Below are 27134 nucleotides of genomic sequence, written 5' to 3' on the forward strand. Positions count from 1 at the left end.
CAGAGGATCAGGATAGCCAGGCAATGTGCATTATTTAAAAGGAAACAAATATGTCAGCCTCCATGCCCCTTTCACTGTAGGTTCCCCTTAAAAAAAAACTCTGCTGCTTATTATCAGTTGGTTCTTAAAGGAATGTTGTAAGGGGAAGGGGGGGGGGTGGGTGAGGGGAAAAAAAAGAGTTGAAATTACCTGGGGCTTCTAATGGTCCCTGCAGATGTCTGTACCTGTGCAGCCAGTCAGTCAGCCTGTCCAGATCTTGCGACTTTAAAGTTGCAAGCCCACTGCGCCTGTGCAGCCGCGTCCTCTCTCCCGCTAACATTACCGGGAGCGTGCTGCACAGGCGCAGACTGTACTGTGGTGACATCGGTAGACCATTAGAAGCAGGAGTCTAGTCCTGGGAAAAGAAGTGAGTGGACTCACCCGGAGAATTCCTGCGCGCCAAAAAAATGGGCGTGGTCAAGCAACCCGTGGGCGTGGTCATGGGTGGGGCCAAATATACATGACCTTAGCAGTGATGTAAAAGGTCTGCCGAGGAAGTTTGAGCTCTGCCGTAGTGTATCCCCCAAAAATAGATGTAATCTGACAGCATTTCACATTACACATAATCTGGTAGAAGTTCCTCCAAAATACAGATAATATGGAAGTGGTTCCCCCAAAATAAACAATGTGGCAGCAGCAGTTCCACCAACATACACATAATTTGGAAGCAGTTCCCCAAAATACGCGAAACCTGAGCGGATCACCCAAAATACACGTAACACCCAAAGGACATATAATCTGGCAGTAGTGGTCCCTCAAACATACACAATCTGGCAGCAGTTCCCCAAAATACACATAATTTGGCAGCAGCCGTTCCCCTAACATACACATAATCTGGCAGCTGTTCCCCAAAATACATAACAGCGGTTCCACAAACATGCAGATAATCTGACAGCAGTTCCCCCAAAATAGGTACCCCCAGGTAGCCAGGTCTATAGGTGTCCCCAGTATAAGTAGCCATGAGTATAGTAGTCCCCAGTATATGTAGCCAGAGGTATAGTTGCCTAGTATATGTAGCCAGGGGTATATGTGCCCAGTATATGTAGCCAGTGGGATATGTCCCCAGTACATGTAGTCAGGGGTATATGCGCCCAGTATATATAGCCAGGGGTATATGTGTCCAGTATATGTCACCAGGGGTATATATGCCCAGTATATGTTGCCAGGGGTATATATGCCCAGTATATGTAGTCAGGGGTATATGTGCCCAGTATATGTAGGCAGGGGTATATGTGCCCAGTATATGTAGCCAGGGGTATATGTCCCCAGTATATGTAGGCAGGGGTATATGTGCCCAGGTAGCCAGGGGTATATGTCCCCAGTATATGTAGGCAGGGGTATATGTCCCCAGTATATGTAGGCAGGTGTATATGTCCCCAGTATATGTAGGCAGGGGTATATGTCCCCAGTATATGTAGGCAGGTGTATATGTCCCCAGTATATGTAGGCAGGGGTATATGTCCCCAGTATATGTAGGCAGGTGTATATGTCCCCAGTATATGTAGGCAGGGGTATATGTCCCCAGTATATGTAGGCAGGTGTATATGTCCCCAGTATATGTAGGCAGGTGTATATGTCCCCAGTATATGTAGGCAGGTGTATATGTCCCCAGTATATGTAGGCAGGTGTATATGTCCCCAGTATATGTAGGCAGGGGTATATGTCCCCAGTATATGTAGGCAGGTGTATATGTCCCCAGTATATGTAGGCAGGGGTATATGTCCCCAGTATATGTAGGCAGGGGTATATGTCCCCAGTATATGTAGGCAGGTTTATATGTCCCCAGTATATGTAGGCAGGGGTATATGTCCCCAGTATATGTAGGCAGGTGTATATGTCCCCAGTATATGTAGGCAGGGGTATATGTCCCCAGTATATGTAGGCAGGGGTATATGTCCCCAGTATATGTAGGCAGGGGTATATGTCCCCAGTATATGTAGGCAGGTGTATATGTCCCCAGTATATGTAGGCAGGTGTATATGTCCCCAGTATATGTAGGCAGGTGTATATGTCCCCAGTATATGTAGGCAGGTGTATATGTCCCCAGTATATGTAGGCAGGTGTATATGTCCCCAGTATATGTAGGCAGGTGTATATGTCCCCAGTATATGTAGGCAGGTGTATATGTCCCCAGTATATGTAGGCAGGTGTATATGTCCCCAGTATATGTAGGCAGGTGTATATGTCCCCAGTATATGTAGGCAGGTGTATATGTCCCCAGTATATGTAGGCAGGTGTATATGTCCCCAGTATATGTAGGCAGGTGTATATGTCCCCAGTATATGTAGGCAGGTGTATATGTCCCCAGTATATGTAGGCAGGTGTATATGTCCCCAGTATATGTAGGCAGGTGTATATGTCCCCAGTATATGTAGGCAGGGGGTATATGTGCACAGGTAGCCAGGTGTGCCTCCACCCGGAGGGGGCAGAGCAGAGAAGGCGAGCTATGGGGACAGCGGGGATGGGCGGACATTTCCCCCCCCATCCCTCACCTTTGTGCTCACCTTCCTGCCTCTCTCCCCTCCAGCGTTGTTAAGTGTCGGCCGGCGGCGAAAGTGGGCGGAGACTTCCTGCGTTCCAGTCGCATGGGACGCTCCGCTCTGTGTGCGGCTAGTCTGGTCTTCTAGCCGCACACAGAGCGGAGCGTCCCTTGCGGCTGGAAGAAGGCGGAAAGTCTCCGCCCACTTTCGCCGCCGGCCCGACACTTAACAACGCTGGAGGGGAGAGGCAGGAAGGTGAGCACAAAGGTGAGGGATGGGGGGGGAAATGTCCGCCCATCCCCACTGTCCCCATAGCTTGCCTTCCCTGCTCTGCCCCCCTCCACACAAGCCAGGGTGAACGGCGTTCACCCTGAAGAAAAAGTGGGTGAACGCCGTTCACCCGCGTCCACGCAGGACTCGACCCCTGATTAGAAGCCCAAGGCAAGTTCAATTGAATCAACTCTTTTTCTCCCACCCCCTAACAACATTCCTTTAAATGAGCCTGTGAGACAGCTGAATCAATCTGCGATACAAAATGTTGTAATTTATCCTAAACCCACTAGAACTTAAAGAGGAACTCCAGTGAAAATAATTTAATAAAAAAGTGCTTCATTTTTACAATAATTATGTATAAATGATTTAGTCAGTGTTTGCTCATTGTAAAATCTTTCCTCTCCCAGATTCACATTCTGACATGTATTACATGGTGACATTGTTACTGTGGGCAGGTTATGTAGCTGCTCCTAGCTGTTTTGGCTGTTGGAGACAGCTGTAAACAGCTAATTCCTGTCTGTGAACCTTGTTACATTGTAACAAACTGCCAAAAGTACAGCGGTCCCAGAGCTTCTTGTGGGAGGGGTTTCAGCACAAAATCAGTCATACAGCGCCCCCTGATGGTCTGTTTGTGAAAATCATTCTATTTCTCATGTAAAAGGGGGTATCAGCTACTGATTGGGATAAAGTTCAATTCTTGGTTGGAGTTTCTCTTTAAAATAGCTTTGGCTGAAGTTCCTTTTTAAGCTAGTCATGGTCTGCCAAACGTAAAATGGTATTTTTCCCCCCAACATAAGATTTAGTACTAGCGGAGAAATAGGTACGCTCCTGTTTTATCTAGGAAGAATTTCTGATACCCTGACCCGAATCTCTATAAACTGGTGTTATGGCTTTCTACATCAGCAGCATTCCTGGCATGTCTTCATTTACTTCATGACAAAATGTGGCATACACAACATGCAAGGGACTGTGTAGTATGGACGGTCCAAAATGCCAATGTCTGATTCCAACAGATTTCTGCACTTTGACAAGTGTGTTTCCGATTTTTACAATTTTTTTTTTTTTATTTGCAATTTTTGCTAATAAAGTTTTTTTTTGTTTTTTTGCGGAATCCACTGTATTTTGGGGCTGTACACTATGTGTACAACTGCCCTACATTTCCAAATTGTTTGATTGGCCTAATACTTCTGACATTTGTGATTAGCCTTAAATTTTCAAGTATTCCGCAGAATTCTGATTTCTGCATACTTCTGCATACCAATTTTAGCCACAAAATTACGCTTTCCATTCGGAAACTCGGAAATCTGAATGCCACGAAATTTGGAAGCTCATCTCTACTATTTAATATGCATTTAATAGAACATTGTTTTATATAACCTATACTACTATACTAATATTCTACGATATATGACTATGACACTGTGAACTTGACCTGAAGAAGCAGGCAAGATCCACAAATGCATTGTCCTTGAAAGTGTCCAACAAAATTGTGGTTTTGTTATACCTTACTCCTCATTCAAGGTCAGATTGATCATTTAAAAGAATCATTGTCGGCCAGAAGGGAAGCTTGGCTTTAATTGATACAGCATCCGTGTCCATGTTAATTTTTTGAGCCCACACCTCGGGCTCTCTTTAATGTATATTTAATTTAAAATACTTTTCTGTTACATTCTTATAGAAAACTGCTGTAATTTCCATAGGCACACATTTCAACAGGGGCTTAACTAGGAAGGAGCAGCTCCTGAAACTGCAGGGGGGAGGGAGGGGGGGCAGAGGTGTTTTTGGGGGGCCCAACTACTAACTTTCCCTTTCTCTGATACGCCAGATCAGGTATTTTTATAGCTACACATTTTATGCGTAGGAAGATCCTGATGGCCGCACTTGTTTTATGACCCTTGTAAGATGGGCTCCCGAGCTGTGAGTGTCACCAAGAGGAGGCAAGGGAAGGGTGTGAACATTAAGGGGGCCCCAGCAAAGTTTTTCTGGGGGCTCCATGACTTCTAGTTATGCCCCTGCACTTCACCTACAAAAAAATAAAAAAGAGTTCATAAAAAAATCCAAATCTGTTGATGATGAAAAAAGAATGAGTAAAAAAATGTGTTTGTGCTATTTTCTAGGTTAAACAGGGTTGCACTGATGCAAATACAGAACAAAGCTTTTAATATTGGATTTCTTTTTAAAGCTTGTTAAGATGTGAAAATGCTGAAGGTTTGTAAAAGTCAAGTTCTGCGTAACTTTGCAAACTTATTAACTTTAAGTATTGTTTATTTATTGTATTTATAAAGCGCCAACATATTACGCAGGGCTGGACATTAGTTTAGGTTACAGACAATATTTAGGGGTGACATACAGCAATATGACAATACAGGAATACAAGAAAACCAGATCACACAGCACAGTATGAGTACAAGGTAATGCTTAGTCAGTCACTGGATGGAGCATGGAGATTAGGCAAGTTAGGTTCCCTCAGATGCATAGCATGGGTGCACAGTAATGGAGGTGCATGATTAGGTATGACACAAAAGGAGGAGGACCCTGCCCAAAGGCTTACAATCTAGAGGGAGAGTTAAGGACACAAAAGTGTCCGCTTTGTGCATATTTGTAGTTACTGCCCAAACTGGTAGTGCCAAAATGATGGGCCTGGCATGGATGGGATGGGATGGAAGTGCTTATGGAAAGCATGAAAACATGCATGAAATCACCAGCATCAGAAAATCTACATTAAATACCTGGACTTGCGGTTGATGGAGTTGGGGGGGATTTCGTAATGTTTTGGTAACCTGCAAAATATAAGTACAATGCTTGACAGACAATACATTTCAATCAGTTCATACACAATAAAAGTACATAAACATAATTCATCTTATTCATAGTACCATTTGCGTAGGATCCTCAGCTGGTATTTTTTCACACATTTGTAAAAAAAAAAAAAAAGTCTCTGTATGGACATCTTGCTATGTTTTAGCACTGTACTGTTCTGCATTGTATATGGATCTTACTTAAAAGAAGCAGTTTTCTGACAGAAGTATAGTTGTCCCAAACTGTTCTCACGCAAACTTATTTGCACGAACATTGCTGGTTCACGTTCGCAATCGAACGTGAACTTTATGCGAGTTCGACCTGCCCCCTAAACTACATCATTGGGCTAAACTTTGACCCTCTACATCACAGTCAGCAGACACATGGCAGCCAATCAGGCTGCACTCCCTCCTGGAGACCCCCCCCCCCCCCTTATATAAGGCAGCAGCATCGGCCATGATCTCACTCTGTTTGCTGCTGTAGTGAGAGAAGGGAGAGGAACCGGCTGCAGAGATATGGAAAGCTTAGTTAGGCTCTTGTAGCTTGCTCCTAGCTAATATTTGTTGTTTAAAAGCACCACAAAAAGAGCTCTTTTCAGAGCTAATGTTCTGATGAAGTGTTTTTTTTGTGTGCCACTGACACTGCATTATACAGCCCTGTGTGTCGCAGCTGGCACTTGCTAATTGCTATACTATGCCAGGCCCAGTACATTCTGTGTATACCTTTTACTGGCACTGGACCTGTATGTGTGACAGCTGCAAATTGTATTGTTTAATACCAGTCCGTGCATACCTGTAACTGCACCTGTGACCGCACAATGTATTATATACCAGCATTCATTTTCACTGGACCTATGTGTGTGACAGCTGCACATTGTATTGTGTAATACCAGTCCGTGCATACCTGTAACTGGACCTGTGATTGCACATTGTATTATATACCAGCAGTCACTGCATACCTTTTACTGCACCTGTGTGACTGCACATTGTTCTACCAGCAGTCACTGCATACCTTTTACTGCATCTGTCTGTGTGACTGCAGATTGTTATACCAGTTATACCATTGTTATACCAGTCCGTGCATACCAGTTAACTGCACCTGTGACCTCACATTGTATTATATACCAGTAGTCAGTGCATCCATTTTCACTGCACCTGCATGACTGCACATTGTTATATCAGCAGTCACTGCATACCTTTTACTGCACCTGTGTGACTGCACATTGTTCTACCAGCAGTCACTGCATACCTTTTACTGCACCTGTGTGACTGCACATTGTTCTACCAGCAGTCACTGCATACCTTTTACTGCACCTGTCTGTGTGACTGCACATTGTTCTACCTGTAGTCACTGCAACCTTTTCACTGCACCTGTGTGACCGCACATTGTATTAGTCAAGTCAGTGCATACCTTTCACTTCATCCCCCCCAATATGGACAAAACAACAGTCAGAGGCAGAGCCAGAGGCAGGCCACCCGGGAGGTCTGTTCGAGGCTGTGCTGTCATAATTTCGTGCGGCCCTTGGCCAAAGTACAGTGTTCAGAAGAACACATCAACCCCCAATATTGTCAGGACGTAGTTGACTATTTAACACAGAATCGTTTTCCGACAGGAATAGGAGGCGCCCGTGTGGTGTATTAGGTGTTCTCTTCATACAAAGAGACTCCACTCGATAAAAGGTTACGACGGTTTATTTTAGCACAATAGACAACGCGTTTCGCGGTCCAAGCCGCTTCCTCAGGTCAATAACAGGTGCTTTTTAAAAACAAATAAATGAAATCACTAAAAGTATATAAAACATGAAAAATAAATACAGACATACAATAAAAATATGATATATAGAAGTTACAGCCACGAACCATTAGGATCTATAGGGACCGGCCCTTAGTCGTGGCAGTTGTGCCGTAAAAACAAACAACACACATGATAATAATGACAAGAAGGTACTTCCAATAATTGGCATAAATTACTATAACAGGTGTGATGGATCTAGGTAAAAGGAATAGGGTGTATATGTGAGTGGGATCCATATCTATAATGGGATGGGTGTGTAACTGATGTACTCCGTAGTAGGGTATACTACAAGGCGGAGGATGCCAGGGGGGGGGGAGGAGGTAGTTATGGGGTGGACTGTTACTGTAGGCCGAGGCCTGGGGGGAGAGAAGGGGGAGTCTAAGTGCCAGTTATAGGCTATCAGTTCCTAGTATCGGAGAGGATCCAATTACGGAGGGCCTATATACCAATTATGGGTATAGGGATAAGATCCTGGTATAGGCAGGGTCCAGCTGGAGGTGTCCTACGAGTACTAGTGGGTGTGTGGCACCCCCAGGAGTAATGGGAACCTGATAAAAATATGGAGGACCCGGAGGGGGTATATGGTGAACATGGAGGTCGCTAGAACCCAAGCTAAAATATCGTCTGCTAGTGGGTTCTCTGTGTGAGGATATCTGGGGTAGTATCGTGGTATCAGAAAGAGTAATAAAGGTTGTAGGGGCCAGAAGGGGACCCTGCAGGGGCGCCTCTAGCCTTCTTGTCACTCCAGGCAAGAAATCCTGTGGCGCGCCTCCCCCCCCCCATAAAAAATAAAACAAAAATCATATACATTATAGAACACTTCACACATGATATAAGCCATCAGAGAGGGATAACTATGAAACGGGGCCCTAGGCAAGATAACACTTTGCCCTCCACTGATGGTCACCTGGCTTATTTAGTTAGATTTGGTGGGGGCTAGCAACCACCAGGCCCCTAAACTCTCTCTAGACCCTAGGCAGCTGCCTAAGTTTGCCTTGTGGATGATCAGCATTGTATGCCATACAGCACATGCTGCCAGTATGCACCTCAAATAAATACAGCATCCACACTACAAGTTCCAATGGCAGTCACATTGCAAGATTGGATTATCAAGCAAGACATTCTTACTTTCAAAATAATTTTTCACAAACATTATGAGATATGCAAATATGTTACCACCTGTTAGGGTAGGACTGGAGTGAGTATATCATGACATTGAAGGGCTGATATGGTAAGGTGGTTTAAGGCCCAGTGCACACCGAGCGGTTTTAGCAGTGATCCGCCAACCGCATTTGTCTGTGAAAACGCTTGGCTAATGTATTTCCATGGGATGGTGCACACCAGCGGTTTGAGGTTTTTAGCAAACCGCAAACGTGCCTCCTGCTGCACATTTGCGGTTTGCAGAAGCGATTCTGCCTCAATGTAAAGTATAGGAAAAATGCAAACCGCTCTGAAAAACACTAGATCAGAGCGGTTTTCCAGGCGTATTTGTTACAGAAGCTGTTCAGTAACAGCTTTTACTGTAACAATATTTGTAATCTGCTTCACAAAAACACTCGGCATGTTTAGAAAATTATTATTATTATTATTATTTAGTATTTATGTCTCTAAACATGCCTAGAATCGCTCTGAAATCTGCTTCAAAAACCGCTAGCGTTTTGAGGATCTGCTAGCGGTTTTGGTGTGCACTGGGCCTAACAGTTTGATTCATAATCCATTCTGGAGATAAGCACAGTGTGTTTGTAGTGTAAGTGATACAAGAGAAGAGAAGTAGAATGGAGGGAGGGAGGGTAGTGGAGGGTCAGAATTGATGACATGGATGAGCAGATATCTATGAGTAGAATAGAGGCTCAGTGGGTACCACTACTGCATTTTAGTGCTGAGTCCTAGGCTTGAACATTGGCCAGGGCAAAATCTGCATGGAGTTTCTGTCTTCAGACACTTCAGACATTTCCTGCATCCTAAAAAACATACTAATAAGTCAACTGGTTTACCCCAAAACAATCCTATATTGAAAATATTAGACTATAACTGTGGTAGGGATTAGACCGTGAGCTCCTCTGAGGACAGTCAGTGACATGACTATGTACTCTGTAAAGTGCTTCAGGAGATGTCAGTGCTATATAAATAAATAATAATAATATGGTAGGACATTCGACTATGACTATGGTAGGGTTAGATTGTGAGCTCCTCTGAGGACAGTCAGTGACATCACTATGTACTCTCTACAGTGCTGCAGAAGATGTTAGTGCTATATAAATACATAATAATAATATGGTAGGACATTAGACTATGACTATGGTAGGATTAGATTGTGAGCTCCTCTGGGGACAGTCCGTGACATGACTATGTTCTCTGTAAAGTGCTGCAGAAGATGTCAGTGCTATATAAATACATAATAATAATATGGTAGGACATTAGACTATGACTATAGTAGGATTAGATTGTGAGCTCCTCTGAGGACAGTCAGTGACATGACTATGTACTCTGTAAAGTACTGCAGAAGATGTCAGTGCTATATAAAGTACTGCAGAAGATGTCAGTGCTATATAAATACATGATAATAATATGGTCGGACATTACAGTTTGACTATGGTAGGGATGAAATTGTAAGCTCCAGTGAGCAGTCAGTGACATGACTATGTACTCTGTAAAGTGCTGAAGATGTCAGTGCTACATAAATACACAATAATAGTTCCAAATGCTACTGGCTCCCCTGAAGAGTGCTCAGACTAGTGTACATAATTGTGCACATTGTTCCCCAAGTAGCAGTTGTTTGGTCAGAGAGACAGTGGGAGAGGGAGCATGAGCAGAGGGTGAGGGCAAGCAAAGTTAAGCTCCACACTCACCACAGTGACTGCAACAACACAGGAAGATGGATCCAGCGAGGTGTCCCTCATGACAAGCGTCCAGCGATTCATCTTCCTGCCAGCGGGTATGTGAGATGTCACGTGACATTACAGGACGGGCGCGAACGAGAAGTCAAGCGACCTCAGTACTTTACTTGATCCTCAGTGACGGTCACTTTTCACCACACAATGCTAAGCGATGTCACGACATCGTGTAAATGACTACTTGTCGCTCAAAAAAAAAAATTGATGGACATCGGGAAAATCGTTGGAAAAATCGTGAGGTGGTACATAGCATTAGAGAGAGGGCAAACAGACAGCATTAATGGAAATACATTATTATGCCATCTTCAATTATAAGTAGTGATGGATGTAATTACACACATTGCTTACATGTCCATTATCATTGTTTGAGCTTTAGATGCTGCCCTCCTATTCACTCACACACAATGAAAGACAAAACCTGCAACCCCCACTGTGTCCATTACACACTTCAAACACTGTCCTGTTGAATTCAGGGAGAAGTTCGGGCTGTGTAGGGGAGAGGATAAGATGATCCTACCTCTCCATAGCTAGTCATGGCGATCCTCCTGACATCTAGACATGCAGACATTCTAGCAGAGCACACAGCTGTCTGCAGAGTTTACTGTTTGTTTGTTTGTTTGTCTCACTCGCTCTGCAGACTCAGTAACATTTGGGGGTAGGGCGCTGTCACCTCTGTGGAGGGGCAGAGAACAGCTATAAACCAGACACCTTCTTCTTAGGGAGTATCTATAATTCTGAACTCTGAATGATTCTTTAGTGACTTAGCAGAAGGCTATTTGTGAAAAGAGCAGAGTAACCAAGCAGCTCAGGGTGACCCAAGCTACTAGGAATGTATAGGGGGATAAAAGGAACCAAATGCCCTCCTACTAAAAAAGCAACGCTTGGTGTAATTTGCCTTCTTAAAACAGAAGGAAATCTTTTTCTCTCCAGTCCCTTACAACGGTCGTTCAGGACAGGAATTTTTATTTCCCCTTGGACTGACAGTAATTTATTGCGCCTTCCCCATCAAAGCCACTCCAAGCCGCTGCCTGGGTGGTCAGTAGGTAAAGGCGCCCCTGGGACCCTGTGTACGTACACGGAGGGTCTCTTACCTTCAGATGGGGTCCGGAGAACCAGAGCGCCAAGCCGAGGGCTCTGCTGAGAGAGATTTAAATAATGTATATTGCGGAAGTGAAATTGGCCAGGCAAGGGGGCGTGGGTGGAGTGGGGACCTATCGGACAGGGTAGGGGGCGGGGTCTGGGTCCGTACCTCAAGCCGATTGGTGTGACGGCTAGAGGACGGAGCGCAGTGCGTGTCGAGCCTCGCATTCAACGCGAGTGTACGGGGCTAAAGCGTATGTGGCTCTACGTCGGGGCTGGGGGCAGGGCGCATGCGCTGAGATCCTAGGCCGCCATGTTGGTCTATGGCAGGCCTGGCAAGTGACGAGGGGGGCAATGGGATACCAGGGGAAGGAGATTTTAATTCCAAAGCAGTGTGGGACACCAAAGGGTATATAACCAATTATATAGCTCCACGTACTAAGGGATAACATGAGCCGGGGACCCATGGGGTGAGAGAGGAATGGTTAATTAAAAATTAGCATGGAAGCTTTAACACCAATAACCAATAGTATGAAAGTTTTAACAAGGGTAGCAGCTGTTTTAAAATTGCATATATTCCATATGTATTAAAGATATTATGGAATTTAGAGACGAGTCTACACATATACAGACAGATACATAGTCCACAGGACAGAATAACAAATATTGTTCCAAGCTAGTTCCGAGAACTGCACGGTCAGTCAGATCTGCTGAACTACTGCCATCTCATGGACAGCTAGGGAACTGTATTAAAAACTAGTATTACATCTCGTGATTATTTAGTTTGAATGGAATTAGCATGAACCGTTAGTACAGAGACTATAATCTTGCGACTACATGTATTCCACATATTGGAGACCTTATTGAGTCTTGGAAGCACATGTACAAAACATATATATATATATAACAGATTTTTGTTGTGGTGCTAATTCTCAAATCATGTGTCTGGCAGGAGCATGGAAGTAGTTGTGTTCCTAACATCCTAGGCTCTTGTTCCTCATTTTATTCCATCTGGCGGTAAAGGAGGAAAAACTTTGTGGTGTATGTATGGTACAAATGTTGTAAGGGGACTTGGAATATGTTACAGCAAAGGGGGCGGGGGAGGGGGGTGAGAGGGGGGGGGGAAGGGGGAAGAGAGGCAGATAAGGGAGGAGGGGGAAGGGGAACGGGGAGTAGGGGGGGGGGGAAAGAGGGTATTTGGAGGTGGAGGAAGAGCCCGTTGTGAGAATTATGTTATAGGTTGTGCTCGAGGCAGATATTCAGCCCCTCTGGATGCAGCGTCCTGAGTTTGAAGACCCAGTACATCTCTCGTGCTTTGAGTCTTTCTTTCCTGTTTGGAACATCTGGGAGTATGTGCTCAATCGGACAAACTTGTATTCTTTTGTGATCTTGATTGTGTGTTTCCTTACAGTGTCTTGATAATCCGTGTTTGATGAATCCCTTATTGATGTTTCGCCGATGTTGTCCCCATCTTTCTTTGAGTTGTTGTGTGGTTCGCCCTACGTATTGCAGGCCACATTCGCATGTGAGTAGGTAGATGATATGGTCTGATGAGCAGTCCATTCTGTGTGTGATGTTATAGGTATCGCCTGTGACTGTGGACTCAAAAGTCTTCTGATGGTTATGTATCATCTGGCAGCATAGGCACCTTTTTTGTTTACATTTCAGGACTCCTGGATTCTCTTGTTCTTTAAAGGGCTCTTTTCGTTTGGTGTTTTTCAGTTTGCTAGGGGCCAATTCATTTTTCAGGGTTTTTGCCCTTCTAAAAATGCAGTGAGGTTGCTCATCTATTTCTTTCTTTAGATATGGATCGTCTTTTAGTAAGGGCCAATGTTTATTTAGGATCTTTCTCACAGATGTGTGATTGTTGGCAAACTTCGTAATGCAGTTGGTTTGATTCTGGATCCTTTTATTATCTGTCGGTTTTTTCCTTTTCCGCTAGGAGTGATGATCTCTCTGCATTTCTCGCTCTCTTCCTGGCAGCTGTGATTAGTCTTGCCGGAAAGTTTTTTTCTTTGAATTTGTTTGTGAGCACTTTCGCCTGTGTATCAAAGGATTTTAAGTCAGTACAATTCGTGCGGATCCTTAGGAATTGCCCAAACGAAATATTATTTTTCCACGGCTTATGGTGATTGCTCTTGTAATTGATGTATGCGTTCGAGTCTACAGTTTTGAAGTGGTTCATGGATTTTATTTGATCATTTTCTGTGAATAGGGTTACATCTAGATATGCGATCTTTTTCTCGTCATAACTTGAGGTAAAAGAGATTCCCCAATCATTATTATTCAGGTAGTTGACAAACTTGTTGATTGATGCTGTGTCGCCTTTCCAAATCAGGATCAGATCATCTATATATCTTCTATAATATACGATATTGGGTGTGAAAGAGTTTTCTTGCTCAATTAGTTGGAGTTCCAGGAGGCCCATTGTCAAATTTGCGTAGCTCGGAGCCATGCTCGAACCCATAGCTGTTCCCCGTTTCTGTATATATATGGTGTCCATGAATGTGAAATAATTGTGAGTTAGTATGAACTTAATGCCTTCAATGAGGAAGACTTTTTGTTTCCATGGGATTTTTTCGTTCATCGTCAGGAAATACCATACTGCTTTTAGGCCGATTTTATGGTGTATGTTGGAGTAAAGGGTAGACACGTCCAGAGTTAGCCACTTATAGTCGGTTGCCCAGGGTATCTCTGTCAGTTCTCTTAGTAGTTGCGTGGAATCTTTTAGGAAAGAGGGCAGTTCTCTTACCATTTGTTGTAGGTGGTGATCTATTAATTCTGACAGATGTGATGATAGAGAGTTTATGCCGGCTATAATTGGCCTGCCTGGTGGGTTGATGATAGATTTATGGATTTTTGGTAGGTGATAGAAATGAGCTACTGTTGGATCCTGTATAAGTATAAAGTCTTTTTCTAATTTGTTGACGATTCCTTCTTCGAATGCATCCATCACTAGGTTTTTCAGTTCCTTCTTGTAGTTCTCAGTGGGATCTTGATCTAGGATACCATAGTATTCACTGTCCTCAAGGATCCTCTCTGCTTCTGTGATATAATCCACTTTATTCATCACTACGATTCCTCCCCCCTTATCCGCTGGTTTCACGATAATTGTGGTGTTGTTCTTTAGGTTTTTGATCGCTTGTTGCTCTTGCCTAGTCAAATTAGATATGGGGCTTTTTTCATCTAGTTTTCTGAAGTCTTCTAAGACCTGATTATAGAAGCCCTCTATATGGGGTCCTCTATACATGGTTGGGTAAAAGTTTGATTTGTTTTTGAGTTGGGTATGTATGTATTTTTCCATTTTTAGTTCTTCTGGGTTATAGACGAAGTTCGGTGTATCGTCATTGTTTAGGATTATCGGTAATTCTCCATTGGTATTATAGTCCTTAGGTTTTTGACCCTTAGATTTTTTTAGGGCGAAATATCTATTTAAGGTCAGTTTACAAGTAAATTGATTCAAATCTATAAAAAGGTCATATAAGTTTGCTTGTTTGGTCGGGCAAAAGGAGAGGCCTCTGCCCAGGATGGCTTTCTCGGCTCTATTCAATATGTGAGAAGATAAATTGAAGATAGATTTAGTATCAGTGGATTCTTCATTGTTAGTCATCATTCTTTGTTTAACTTTTCTTCCTCCTCTTTTCCCCCTCTTTCTTGGCTTTCCGTATTTTCTCCCGGTGGTTTCCGTGGTGAGGAGTTTATCGGGGGTGCTAGATGGGTTATGGGGTAGGGTATTATTGGTCTCAACGGTGTAGTCCCCCCCAATATGGTGGGTAACTCTAAAAAAGAGGATGATGAATTTATTGTAGTACCTTCTGTAGAGTTGTAGTCGGAGCTGTGGTTCAGGGGTTCTTGTGTTGGCGTAAAAAATTCCGTTATGTGTCTGATCTCTTTGATCTGATGTGTTTTCGCTTTTCTATTCACTTTTGTTGGTTGGGGTATTCTGGATTTCGGAGTTGTTTTAGTACCTGGTTTTTGTGTTATTTCAGTATTTTTCTGTGATTGTGGTATCCTTCCCTCTGATGTAAGAGGTTCCTCTTGTGTGTTGTAGATACTCAGATCTAGGAGGTCGTCAGGTGAGACAGATAGCTCATCATCAAGTTTTCTTTCTTTGCTATTGTGATCGGTTAGAGGTGTGCTGAATATATCGTCTTCTTCCGATGGTCTACATCTCTTTTTTGGGGTCTGTATTCACAGAAAATGATCAAATAAAATTGATGAACCACTTCAAAACTGTAGACTCGAACGCATACATCAATTACAAGAGCAATCACCATAAGCCGTGGAAAAATAATATTCCGTTTCGGCAATTCCTAAGGATCCGCAAGAATTGTACTGACTTAAAATCCTTTGATACACAGGCGAAAGTGCTCACAAACAAATTCAAAGAAAAAAACTTTCCGGCAAGACTAATCACAGCTGCCAGGAAGAGAGCGAGAAATGCAGAGAGATCATCACTCCTAGCGGAAAAGGAAAAACCGACAGATAATAAAAGGATCCAGAATCAAACCAACTGCATTACGAAGTTTGCCAACAATCACACATCTGTGAGAAAGATCCTAAATAAACATTGGCCCTTACTAAAAGACGATCCATATCTAAAGAAAGAAATAGATGAGCAACCTCACTGCATTTTTAGAAGGGCAAAAACCCTGAAAAATGAATTGGCCCCTAGCAAACTGAAAAACACCAAACGAAAAGAGCCCTTTAAAGAACAAGAGAATCCAGGAGTCCTGAAATGTAAACAAAAAAGGTGCCTATGCTGCCAGATGATACATAACCATCAGAAGACTTTTGAGTCCACAGTCACAGGCGATACCTATAACATCACACACAGAATGGACTGCTCATCAGACCATATCATCTACCTACTCACATGCGAATGTGGCCTGCAATACGTAGGGCGAACCACACAACAACTCAAAGAAAGATGGGGAGAACATCGGCAAAACATCAATAAGGGATTCATCAAACACGGATTATCAAGACACTGTAAGGAAACACACAATCAAGATCACAAAAGAATACAAGTTTGTCCGATTGAGCACATACCCCCAGATGTTCCAAACAGGAAAGAAAGACTCAAAGCACGAGAGATGTACTGGGTCTTCAAACTCAGGACGCTGCATCCAGAGGGGCTGAATATCTGCCTCGAGCACAACCTATAACATAATTCTCACAACGGGCTCTTCCTCCACCTCCAAATACCCTCTTCCCCCCCCCCCCTACTCCCCGTTCCCCTTCCCCCTCCTCCCTTATCTGCCTCTCTTCCCCCTTCCCCCCCCCCTCTCACCCTCCTCCCCCGCCCCCTTTGCTGTAACATATTCCAAGTCCCCTTACAACATTTGTACCATACATACACCACAAAGTTTTTCCTCCTTTACCGCCAGATGGAATAAAATGAGGAACAAGAGCCTAGGATGTTAGGAACACAACTACTTCCATGCTCCTGCCAGACACATGATTTGAGAATTAGCACCACAACAAAAATCTGTTATATATATATATGTTTTGTACATGTGCTTCCAAGACTCAATAAGGTCTCCAATATGTGGAATACATGTAGTCGCAAGATTATAGTCTCTGTACTAATGGTTCATGCTAATTCCATTCAAACTAAATAATCACGAGATGTAATACTAGTTTTTAATACAGTTCCCTAGCTGTCCATGAGATGGCAGTAGTTCAGTAGATCTGACTGACCGTGCAGTTCTCGGAACTAGCTTGGAACAATATTTGTTATTCTGTCCTGTGGACTATGTATCTGTCTGTATATGTGTAGACTCGTCTGTAAATTCCATAATATCTTTAATACATATGGAATATATGCAATTTTAAAACAGCTGCTACCCTTGTTAAAACTTTCATACTATTGGTTATCGGTGTTAAAGCTTTCATGCTAATTTTTAATTAACCATTCCTCTCTCACCCCATGGGTCCCCGGCTCATGTTATCCCTTAGTACGTGGAGCTATATAATTGGTTATATACCCTTTGGTGTCCCACACTGCTTTGGAATTAAAATCTCCTTCCCCTGGTATCCCATTGCCCCCCTCGTCACTTGCCAGGCCTGCCATAGACCAACATGGCGGCCTAGGATCTCAGTGCATGCGCCCTGCCCCCTGCCCCGACGTAGAGCCACATACCCTTTAGCCCCGTACACTCGCGTTGAATGCGAGGCTCGACACGCACTGCGCTCCGTCCTCTAGCCGTCACACCAATCGGCTTGAGGTACGGACCCAGACTCCGCCCCCTACCCTGTCCGATAGGTCCCCACTCCACCCACGCCCCCTTGCCTGGCCAATTTCACTTCCGCAATATACATTATTTAAATCTCTCTCAGCAGAGCCCTCGGCTTGGCGCTCTGGTTCTCCAGACCCCATCTGAAGGTAAGAGACCCTCCGTGTACGTACACAGGGTCCCCTTCTGGCCCCTACAACCTTTATTACTCTTTCTGATACCACGATACTACCCCAGATATCCTCACACAGAGAACCCACTAGCAGACGATATTTTAGCGTGGGTTATAGCGACCTCCATATTCACCATATACCCCCTCCGGGTCCTCCATATTTTTATCAGGTTCCCATTACTCCTGGGGGTCCCACACACCCACTAGTACTCGTAGGACACCTCCAGCTGGACCCTGCCTATACCAGGATCTTATCCCTATACCCATAATTGATATATAGGCCCTCCGTAATTGGATCCTCTCCGATACTAGGAACTGATAGCCTATAACTGGCACTTAGACTCACCCTTCTCTCCCCCAGGCCTCGGCCTACAGTAACAGTCCACCCCATATCTACCTCCTCCCCCCCCCCCCCTGGCATCCTCCGCCTTGTAGTATACCGTACTACGGAGTACATCAGTTACACACCCATCCCATTATAGATATGGATCCCACTCACATATACACCCTATTCCTTTTACCTAGATCCATCACACCTGTTATAGTAATTTATGCCAATTATTGGAAGTACCTTCTTGTCATTATTATCATGTGTGTTGTTTGTTTTTACGGCACAACTGCCACGACTAAGGGCCGGTCCCTATAGATCCTAATGGTTCGTGGCTGTAACTTCTATATATCATATTTTTATTGTATATCTGTATTTATGTTTCATGTTTTATATACTTTTAGTGATTTCATTTATTTGTTTTTAAAAAGCACCTGTTATTGACCTGAGGAAGCGGCTTGGACCGCGAAACGCGTTGTCTATTGTGCTAAAATAAACCGTCGTAACCTTTTATCGAGTGGAGTCTCTTTGTATGAAGAGAACACCTAATGCACAACACGGGCGCCTCCTATTCCTGTCGGAAAACAATCTTGTATTACCCCACTCGTGGGGTTCTTCGTGACCTACGAGAAGCGAAGCCTTTTTCTAAGGAGCAGCGACCAGCGATCATAAAGACCGAGTGGGGACGGGACTTCCCTACACGCCCGTACAAGTGGTTGCCTTAAAGCAACCTATACTTGTGAGTATATTTATTCTTAATCTTAACTTCCTTATTTGAGGATAATACACCATAAGAGCTCCTGGTACCCTGCAGGTTTTTTCTCTTCTTTCTCTTTTCTACACTGACCAGATCGATTCACGGCGACATCCCCAGAGGATTTCATCGTCACCGCAGAAAACACCAGTTGAGACCACAATCTGAGAAATACAAGATGGACCTAATGGAGGATCGCACGGTTCTGCGAGCGAGACTCTTCCAACAATTTAAAAGAACCAACTTTAAACCACAAGAAGACAAATGGGGAGAAGACGCAGAAACAGCAAGTAGTGACATTCATACAATCCCTGATCTAAGCCCGGTCTTCTTTGCCCTAGAAAGACTCTTAAAAACTGAATTTTTTAATATAGCGGATACAGAAATGCAATCGGCATATATAGAAGAAGAGATCTCCCCAAATGGTTTGAGAGATCTCACAGAATCCCCTTTCCCCAATGATGAAATTTTCTCCAAAGAATGGTATGAATACCTAGAATCGTGCTCTAGAGGTAAAATGGAGCGTATTATAAGGAAACGTAACTCTATCATAGCAGAACTACAACCACAGATAGCCGCCATAAAAACTGAACTATCTCAATACAATACAACCAACGAATATAAATCTTTTTCACACATATTACACAATAAAATTACTAAATTTGAGCTAGACATATCTGAGAACAAACTAGGGAAACTTAACAGGGATAGACACCTATACATTCAAAACAGACAGAGAATATACAACAAAAGAAAACCAAAACCCATCACTAACCCAACCGACGAAACCCCAACCGACATAGAAGGACACAGAATGCAACCATCAACAGGGCAGATACCCAGATATCAAAGAAACAAACCAGGGAGAAGATACTCCTACAAAAAACATGACCCAAGACCCACATATCCCGAAAAAGAGAGAGATAACGGCAGATATGAGGAAAAAGGCAAACAAACCGAACCAAGTAACAGACAATCAGCGAAAGACCCCATTAACCGAATCCTAAACGTAGAACACCAAAGGACGCAGAAAAACTCCAAAGAAGTCAGAACTGAAAGACAAACACAGACCCCAAAAAAGAGATGTAGACCATCGGAAGAAGACGATATATTCAGCACACCTCTAACCGATCACAATAGCAAAGAAAGAAAACTTGACGATGAGCTATCTGTCTCACCTGACGACCTCCTAGATCTGAGTATCTACAACACACAAGAGGAACCTCTTACATCAGAGGGAAGGATACCACAATCACAGAAAAATACTGAAATAACACAAAAACCAGGTACTAAAACAACTCCGAAATCCAGAATACCCCAACCAACAAAAGTGAATAGAAAAGCGAAAACACATCAGATCAAAGAGATCAGACACATAACGGAATTTTTTACGCCAACACAAGAACCCCTGAACCACAGCTCCGACTACAACTCTACAGAAGGTACTACAATAAATTCATCATCCTCTTTTTTAGAGTTACCCACCATATTGGGGGGGACTACACCGTTGAGACCAATAATACCCTACCCCATAACCCATCTAGCACCCCCGATAAACTCCTCACCACGGAAACCACCGGGAGAAAATACGGAAAGCCGAGAAAGAGGGGGAAAAGAGGAGGAAGAAAAGTTAAACAAAGAATGATGACTAACAATGAAGAATCCACTGATACTAAATCTATCTTCAATTTATCTTCTCACATATTGAATAGAGCCGAGAAAGCCGTCCTGGGCAGAGGCCTCTCCTTTTTGCCCGACCAAACAATCAAACTTATATGACCTTTTTATAGATTTGAATCAATTTACTCGTAAACTGACCTTAAAAAGATATTTCGCCCTAAAAAAATCTAAGGGTCAAAAACCTAAGGACTATAATACCAATGGAGAATTACCGATAATCCTAAACAATGACGATACACCGAACTTCGTCTATAACCCAGAAGAACTAAAAATGGAAAAATACATACATACCCAACTCAAAAACAAATCAAACTTTTACCCAACCATGTTTAGAGGACCCCATATAGAGGGCTTCTATAATCAGGTCTTAGAAGACTTCAGAAAACTAGATGAAAAAAGCCCCATATCTAATTTGACTAGGCAAGAGCAACAAGCGATCAAAAACCTAAAGAACAACACCACAATTATCGTGAAACCAGTGGATAAGGGGGGAGGAATCGTAGTGATGAATAAAGTGGATTATATCACAGAAGCAGAGAGGATCCTTGAGGACAGTGAATACTACGGTATCCTAGATCAAGATCCCACTGAGAACTACAAGAAGGAACTGAAAAACCTAGTGATGGATGCACTCGAAGAAGGAATCGTCAACAAATCAGAAAAAGACTTTATACTTATACAGGATCCAACAGTAGCTCATTTCTATCACCTACCAAAACTCCATAAATCTATCATCAACCCACCAGGCAGGCCAATTATAGCTGGCATAAACTCTCTATCATCACATCTGTCAGAATTAATAGATCACCACCTACAACAAATGGTAAGAGAACTGCCCTCTTTCCTAAAAGATTCCACGCAACTACTAAGAGAACTGACAGAGATACCCTGGGCAACCGACTATAAGTGGCTAACTCTGGACGTGTCTGCCCTTTACTCCAACATACACCATAAAATCGGCCTAAAAGCAGTATGGTATTTCCTGACGATGAACGAAAAAATCCCATGGAAACAAAAAGTCTTCCTCATTGAAGGCATTAAGTTCATACTAACTCACAATTATTTCACATTCATGGACACCATATATATACAGAAACGGGGAACAGCTATGGGTTCGAGCATGGCTCCGAGCTACGCAAATTTGACAATGGGCCTCCTGGAACTCCTACTAATTGAGCAAGAAAACTCTTTCACACCCAATATCGTATATTATAGAAGATATATAGATGATCTGATCCTGATTTGGAAAGGTGACACAGCATCAATCAACAGGTTTATCAACTACCTGAATAATAATGATTGGGGAATCTCTTTTACCTCAAGTTATGACGAGAAAAAGATCGCATATCTAGATGTAACCCTATTCACAGAAAATGATCAAATAAAATCCATGAACCACTTCAAAACTGTATACTCGAACGCATACATCAATTACAAGAGCAATCACCATAAGCCGTGGAAAAATAATATTCCGTTTGGGCAATTCCTAAGGATCCGCACGAATTGTACTGACTTAAAATCCTTTGATACACAGGCGAAAGTGCTCACAAACAAATTCAAAGAAAAAAACTTTCCGGCAAGACTAATCACAGCTGCCAGGAAGAGAGCGAGAAATGCAGAGAGATCATCACTCCTAGCGGAAAAGGAAAAACCGACAGATAATAAAAGGATCCAGAATCAAACCAACTGCATTACGAAGTTTGCCAACAATCACACATCTGTGAGAAAGATCCTAAATAAACATTGGCCCTTACTAAAAGACGATCCATATCTAAAGAAAGAAATAGATGAGCAACCTCACTGCATTTTTAGAAGGGTAAAAACCCTGAAAAATGAATTGGCCCCTAGCAAACTGAAAAACACCAAACGAAAAGAGCCCTTTAAAGAACAAGAGAATCCAGGAGTCCTGAAATGTAAACAAAAAAGGTGCCTATGCTGCCAGATGATACATAACCATCAGAAGACTTTTGAGTCCACAGTCACAGGCGATACCTATAACATCACACACAGAATGGACTGCTCATCAGACCATATCATCTACCTACTCACATGCGAATGTGGCCTGCAATACGTAGGGCGAACCACACAACAACTCAAAGAAAGATGGGGACAACATCGGCAAAACATCAATAAGGGATTCATCAAACACGGATTATCAAGACACTGTAAGGAAACACACAATCAAGATCACAAAAGAATACAAGTTTGTCCGATTGAGCACATTCCCCCAGATGTTCCAAACAGGAAAGAAAGACTCAAAGCACGAGAGATGTACTGGGTCTTCAAACGCAGGACGCTGCATCCAGAGGGGCTGAATATCTGCCTCGAGCACAACCTATAACATAATTCTCACAACGGGCTCTTCCTCCACCTCCAAATACCCTCTTCCCCCCCCTACTCCCCGTTCCCCTTCCCCCTCCTCCCCTATCTGCCTCTCTTCCCCCTTCCCCCCCCTCTCACCCGTCTCCCCCGCCCCCTTTGCTGTAACATATTCCAAGTCCCCTTACAACATTTGTACCATACATACACCACAAAGTTTTTCCTCCTTTACCGCCAGATGGAATAAAATGAGGAACAAGAGCCTAGGATGTTAGGAACACAACTACTTCCATGCTCCTGCCAGACACATGATTTGAGAATTAGCACCACAACAAAAATCTGTTATATATATATATATATATATATATGTTTTGTACATGTGCTTCCAAGACTCAATAAGGTCTCCAATATGTGGAATACATGTAGTCGCAAGATTATAGTCTCTGTACTAACGGTTCATGCTAATTCCATTCAAACTAAATAATCACGAGATGTAATACTAGTTTTTAATACAGTTCCATAGCTGTCCATGAGATGGCAGTAGTTCAGCAGATCTGACTGACCGTGCAGTTCTCGGAACTAGCTTGGAACAATATTTGTTATTCTGTCCTGTGGACTATGTATCTGTCTGTATATGTGTAGACTAGTCTCTAAATTCCATAATATCTTTAATACATATGGAATATATGCAATTTTAAAACAGCTGCTACCCTTGTTAAAACTTTCATACTATTGGTTATCGGTGTTAAAGCTTTCATGCTAATTTTTAATTAACCATTCCTCTCTCACCCCATGGGTCCCCGGCTCATGTTATCCCTTAGTACGTGGAGCTATATAATTGGTTATATACCCTTTGGTGTCCCACACTGCTTTGGAATTAAAATCTCCTTCCCCTGGTATCCCATTGCCCCCCTCGTCACTTGCCAGGCCTGCCATAGACCAACATGGCGGCCTAGGATCTCAGCGCATGCGCCCTGCCCCCAGCCCCGACGTAGAGCCACATACCTTTTAGCCCCGTACACTCGCGTTGAATGCAAGGCTCGACACGCACTGCGCTCCGTCCTTTAGCCGTCACACCAATCGACTTGAGGTACGGACCCAGACCCCGCCCCCTACCCTGTCCGATAGGTCCCCACTCCACCCACGCCCCCTTGCCTGGCCAATTTCACTTCCGCAATATACATTATTTAAATCTCTCTCAGCAGAGCCCTCGGCTTGGCGCTCTGGTTCTCCGGACCCCATCTGAAGGTAAGAGACCCTCCGTGTACGTACACAGGGTCCCCTTCTGGCCCCTACAACCTTTATTACTCTTTCTGATACCACGATACTACCCCAGATATCCTCACACAGAGAACCCACTAGCAGACGATATTTTAGCTTGGGTTCTAGCGACCTCCATATTCACCATATACCCCCTCCGGGTCCTCCATATTTTTATCAGGTTCCCATTACTCCTGGGGGTCCCACACACCCACTAGTACTCGTAGGACACCTCCAGCTGGACCCTGCCTATACCAGGATCTTATCCCTATACCCATAATTGATATATAGGCCCTCCGTAATTGGATCCTCTCCGATACTAGGAACTGATAGCCTATAACTGGCACTTAGACGCCCCCTTCTCTCCCCCCAGGCCTCGGCCTACAGTAACAGTCCACCCCATAACTACCTCCTCCCCCCCCCTGGCATCCTCCGCCTTGTAGTATACCGTACTACGGAGTACATCAGTTACACACCCATCCCATTATAGATATGGATCCCACTCACATATACACCCTATTCCTTTTACCTAGATCTATCACACCTGTTATAGTAATTTATGCCAATTATTGGAAGTACCTTCTTGTCATTATTATCATGTGTGTTGTTTGTTTTTACGGCACAACTGCCACGACTAAGGGCCGGTCCCTATAGATCCTAATGGTTCGTGGCTGTAACTTCTATATATCATATTTTTATTGTATGTCTGTATTTATGTTTCATGTTTTATATACTTTTAGTGATTTCATTTATTTGTTTTTAAAAAGCACCTGTTATTGACCCGAGGAAGCGGCTTGGACCGCGAAACGCGTTGTCTATTGTGCTAAAATAAGAGACCCTCCGTGTACGTACACAGGGTCCCCTTCTGGCCCCTACAACCTTTATTACTCTTTCTGATACCACGATACTACCCCAGATATCCTCACACAGAGAACCCACTAGCAGACGATATTTTAGCTTGGGTTCTAGCGACCTCCATATTCACCATATACCCCCTCCGGGTCCTTCATATTTTTATCAGGTTCCCATTACTCCTGGGGGTCCCACACACCCACTAGTACTCGTAGGACACCTCCAGCTGGACCCTGCCTATACCAGGATCTTATCCCTATACCCATAATTGATATATAGGCCCTCCGTAATTGGATCCTCTCCGATACTAGGAACTGATAGCCTATAACTGGCACTTAGACTCCCCCTTCTCTCCCCCCAGGCCTCGGCCTACAGTAACAGTCCACCCCATAACTACCTCCTCCCCCCCCCCCTGGCATCCTCCGCCTTGTAGTATACCGTACTACGGAGTACATCAGTTACACACCCATCCCATTATAGATATGGATCCCACTCACATATACACCTTATTCCTTTTACCTAGATCCATCACACCTGTTATAGTAATTTATGCCAATTATTGGAAGTACCTTCTTGTCATTATTATCATGTGTTTTTTTGGTTTTTACGGCACAACTGCCACGACTAAGGGCCGGTCCCTATAGATCCTAATGATTCGTGGCTGTAACTTCTATATATCATATTTTTATTGTATGTCTGTATTTATGTTTCATGTTTTATATACTTTTAGTGATTTCATTTATTTGTTTTTAAAAAGCACCTGTTATTGACCTGAGGAAGCGGCTTGGACCGCGAAACGCGTTGTCTATTGTGCTAAAATAAACCGTCGTAACCTTTTATCGAGTGGAGTCTCTTTGTATGAAGAGAACACCTAATGCATCACACGGGCGCCTCCTATTCCTGTCGGAAAACGATCTTGTATTACCCCACTCGTGGGGTTCTTCGTGACCTACGAGAAGCAAAGCCTTTTTCTAAGGAGCAGCGACCAGCGATCATAAAGACCGAGTGGGGACGGGACTTCCTTACACGCCCATACAAGTGGTTGCCTTAAAGCAACCTATACTTGTGAGTATATTTATTCTTAATCTTAACTTCCTTATTTGAGGATAATACACCATAAGGGCTCCTGGTACCCTGCGGGTTTTTTCTCTTCTTTCTCTTTTCTACACTGACCAGATTTAACACAGAACACCTCATCTTCCTCAGCTTCCGCACGGAAGCGTGACATATCTTCCTCCTCCTGCTCTGATTCTGGCACCCCACTTAACACTCCGTCGGCAGCCATCACCAAAGTGCCATCATCCCAGGGCTCAGTGGTGTGGACATTTTTTTGTGTGTCTGCCTCAGATGAGAGCAATGCCATCTGTACTCTCTGCCACCAAAAATTGAGCAGTGGAAAGACCAAGACCCGCGTATGGACAGCTACCTTACGAAGGCACATGATGAAAAAGCAAAAACTGCAATGGGATGACCACCTGATGAAAAGCAGCACACAAAAGCAAATCGACACATCGCAGTGGAAGATACAAGGCCGCAATTATTTCTCAAAAAAAGGCGATACCCAAACTGTACCGTGATGTTGAAAGGCAAGTGGTGTCATCTCTGGCACACAGCATTGGGTCAAGGGTCCATCTGACCACGGATGCCTGGTCTGCAAAGCACAGTCAGGCCTGCCCGAAGACTAAGTCAATCCGCACACATAGCATCTCTGCCTGCACGCCGTGTGACTGCCTGCCTCAAGACTAAGTCGGTCCCCACACAGCATCTCTGCCTGCAGGCCACTTGACTGCCTTCTCCGCCACCACCAACAGGGTCTAGGACTCCAGGTGGATTCCTAAATTTAAGGCCGCTGCTAGCAGTGGCCGCTATAATAATTTTTCTTGTGCGTGTACATGCCTGCCTAATTTTTCTGGCTGCACTGCGGCTTCAACAACTAAACAAAAGGCATGTACATGTGTCAATTCCCCTTCGTGATCGTTACCTTGCCGCGGTGAAGGGGCTTGCGTAGCACAATAAAGCAAAGACCGGATAAACCCCTGACCCAAGAAGATAATAAGGTCATTGCTTCATTGTGGACAGACCAAATTCGATCAGCTGGACACTCAGTCACTGTTGTGATGTCATTCAGCTACCTCAGCCCGACCATATGGGCTTGAAAATCGCCATCGCCT

At 43.7% G+C, this 27134-nt stretch overlaps 1 protein-coding gene across 34 annotated transcripts in view; it reads right to left on the reverse strand.

The window, feature by feature from the left end:
• Nucleotides 1-27134, reverse strand: part of ABI3BP (ABI family member 3 binding protein) — a 500595-nt gene that overhangs the window by 259652 nt on the left and 213809 nt on the right. For all 34 annotated transcript variants that reach the window (XM_068268431.1, XM_068268429.1, XM_068268426.1 and 31 more), the window contains exon 8: nucleotides 5522-5572. In XM_068268431.1, coding sequence (XP_068124532.1) covers nucleotides 5522-5572 — 51 coding nt within the window. The remainder of the gene's footprint in view (nucleotides 1-5521; nucleotides 5573-27134) is intronic.

The sequence above is a fragment of the Hyperolius riggenbachi genome, chromosome 2, assembly GCF_040937935.1.
Source record: "Hyperolius riggenbachi isolate aHypRig1 chromosome 2, aHypRig1.pri, whole genome shotgun sequence".
In the NCBI taxonomy this organism is placed as follows: Eukaryota; Metazoa; Chordata; class Amphibia; order Anura; family Hyperoliidae; genus Hyperolius; species Hyperolius riggenbachi.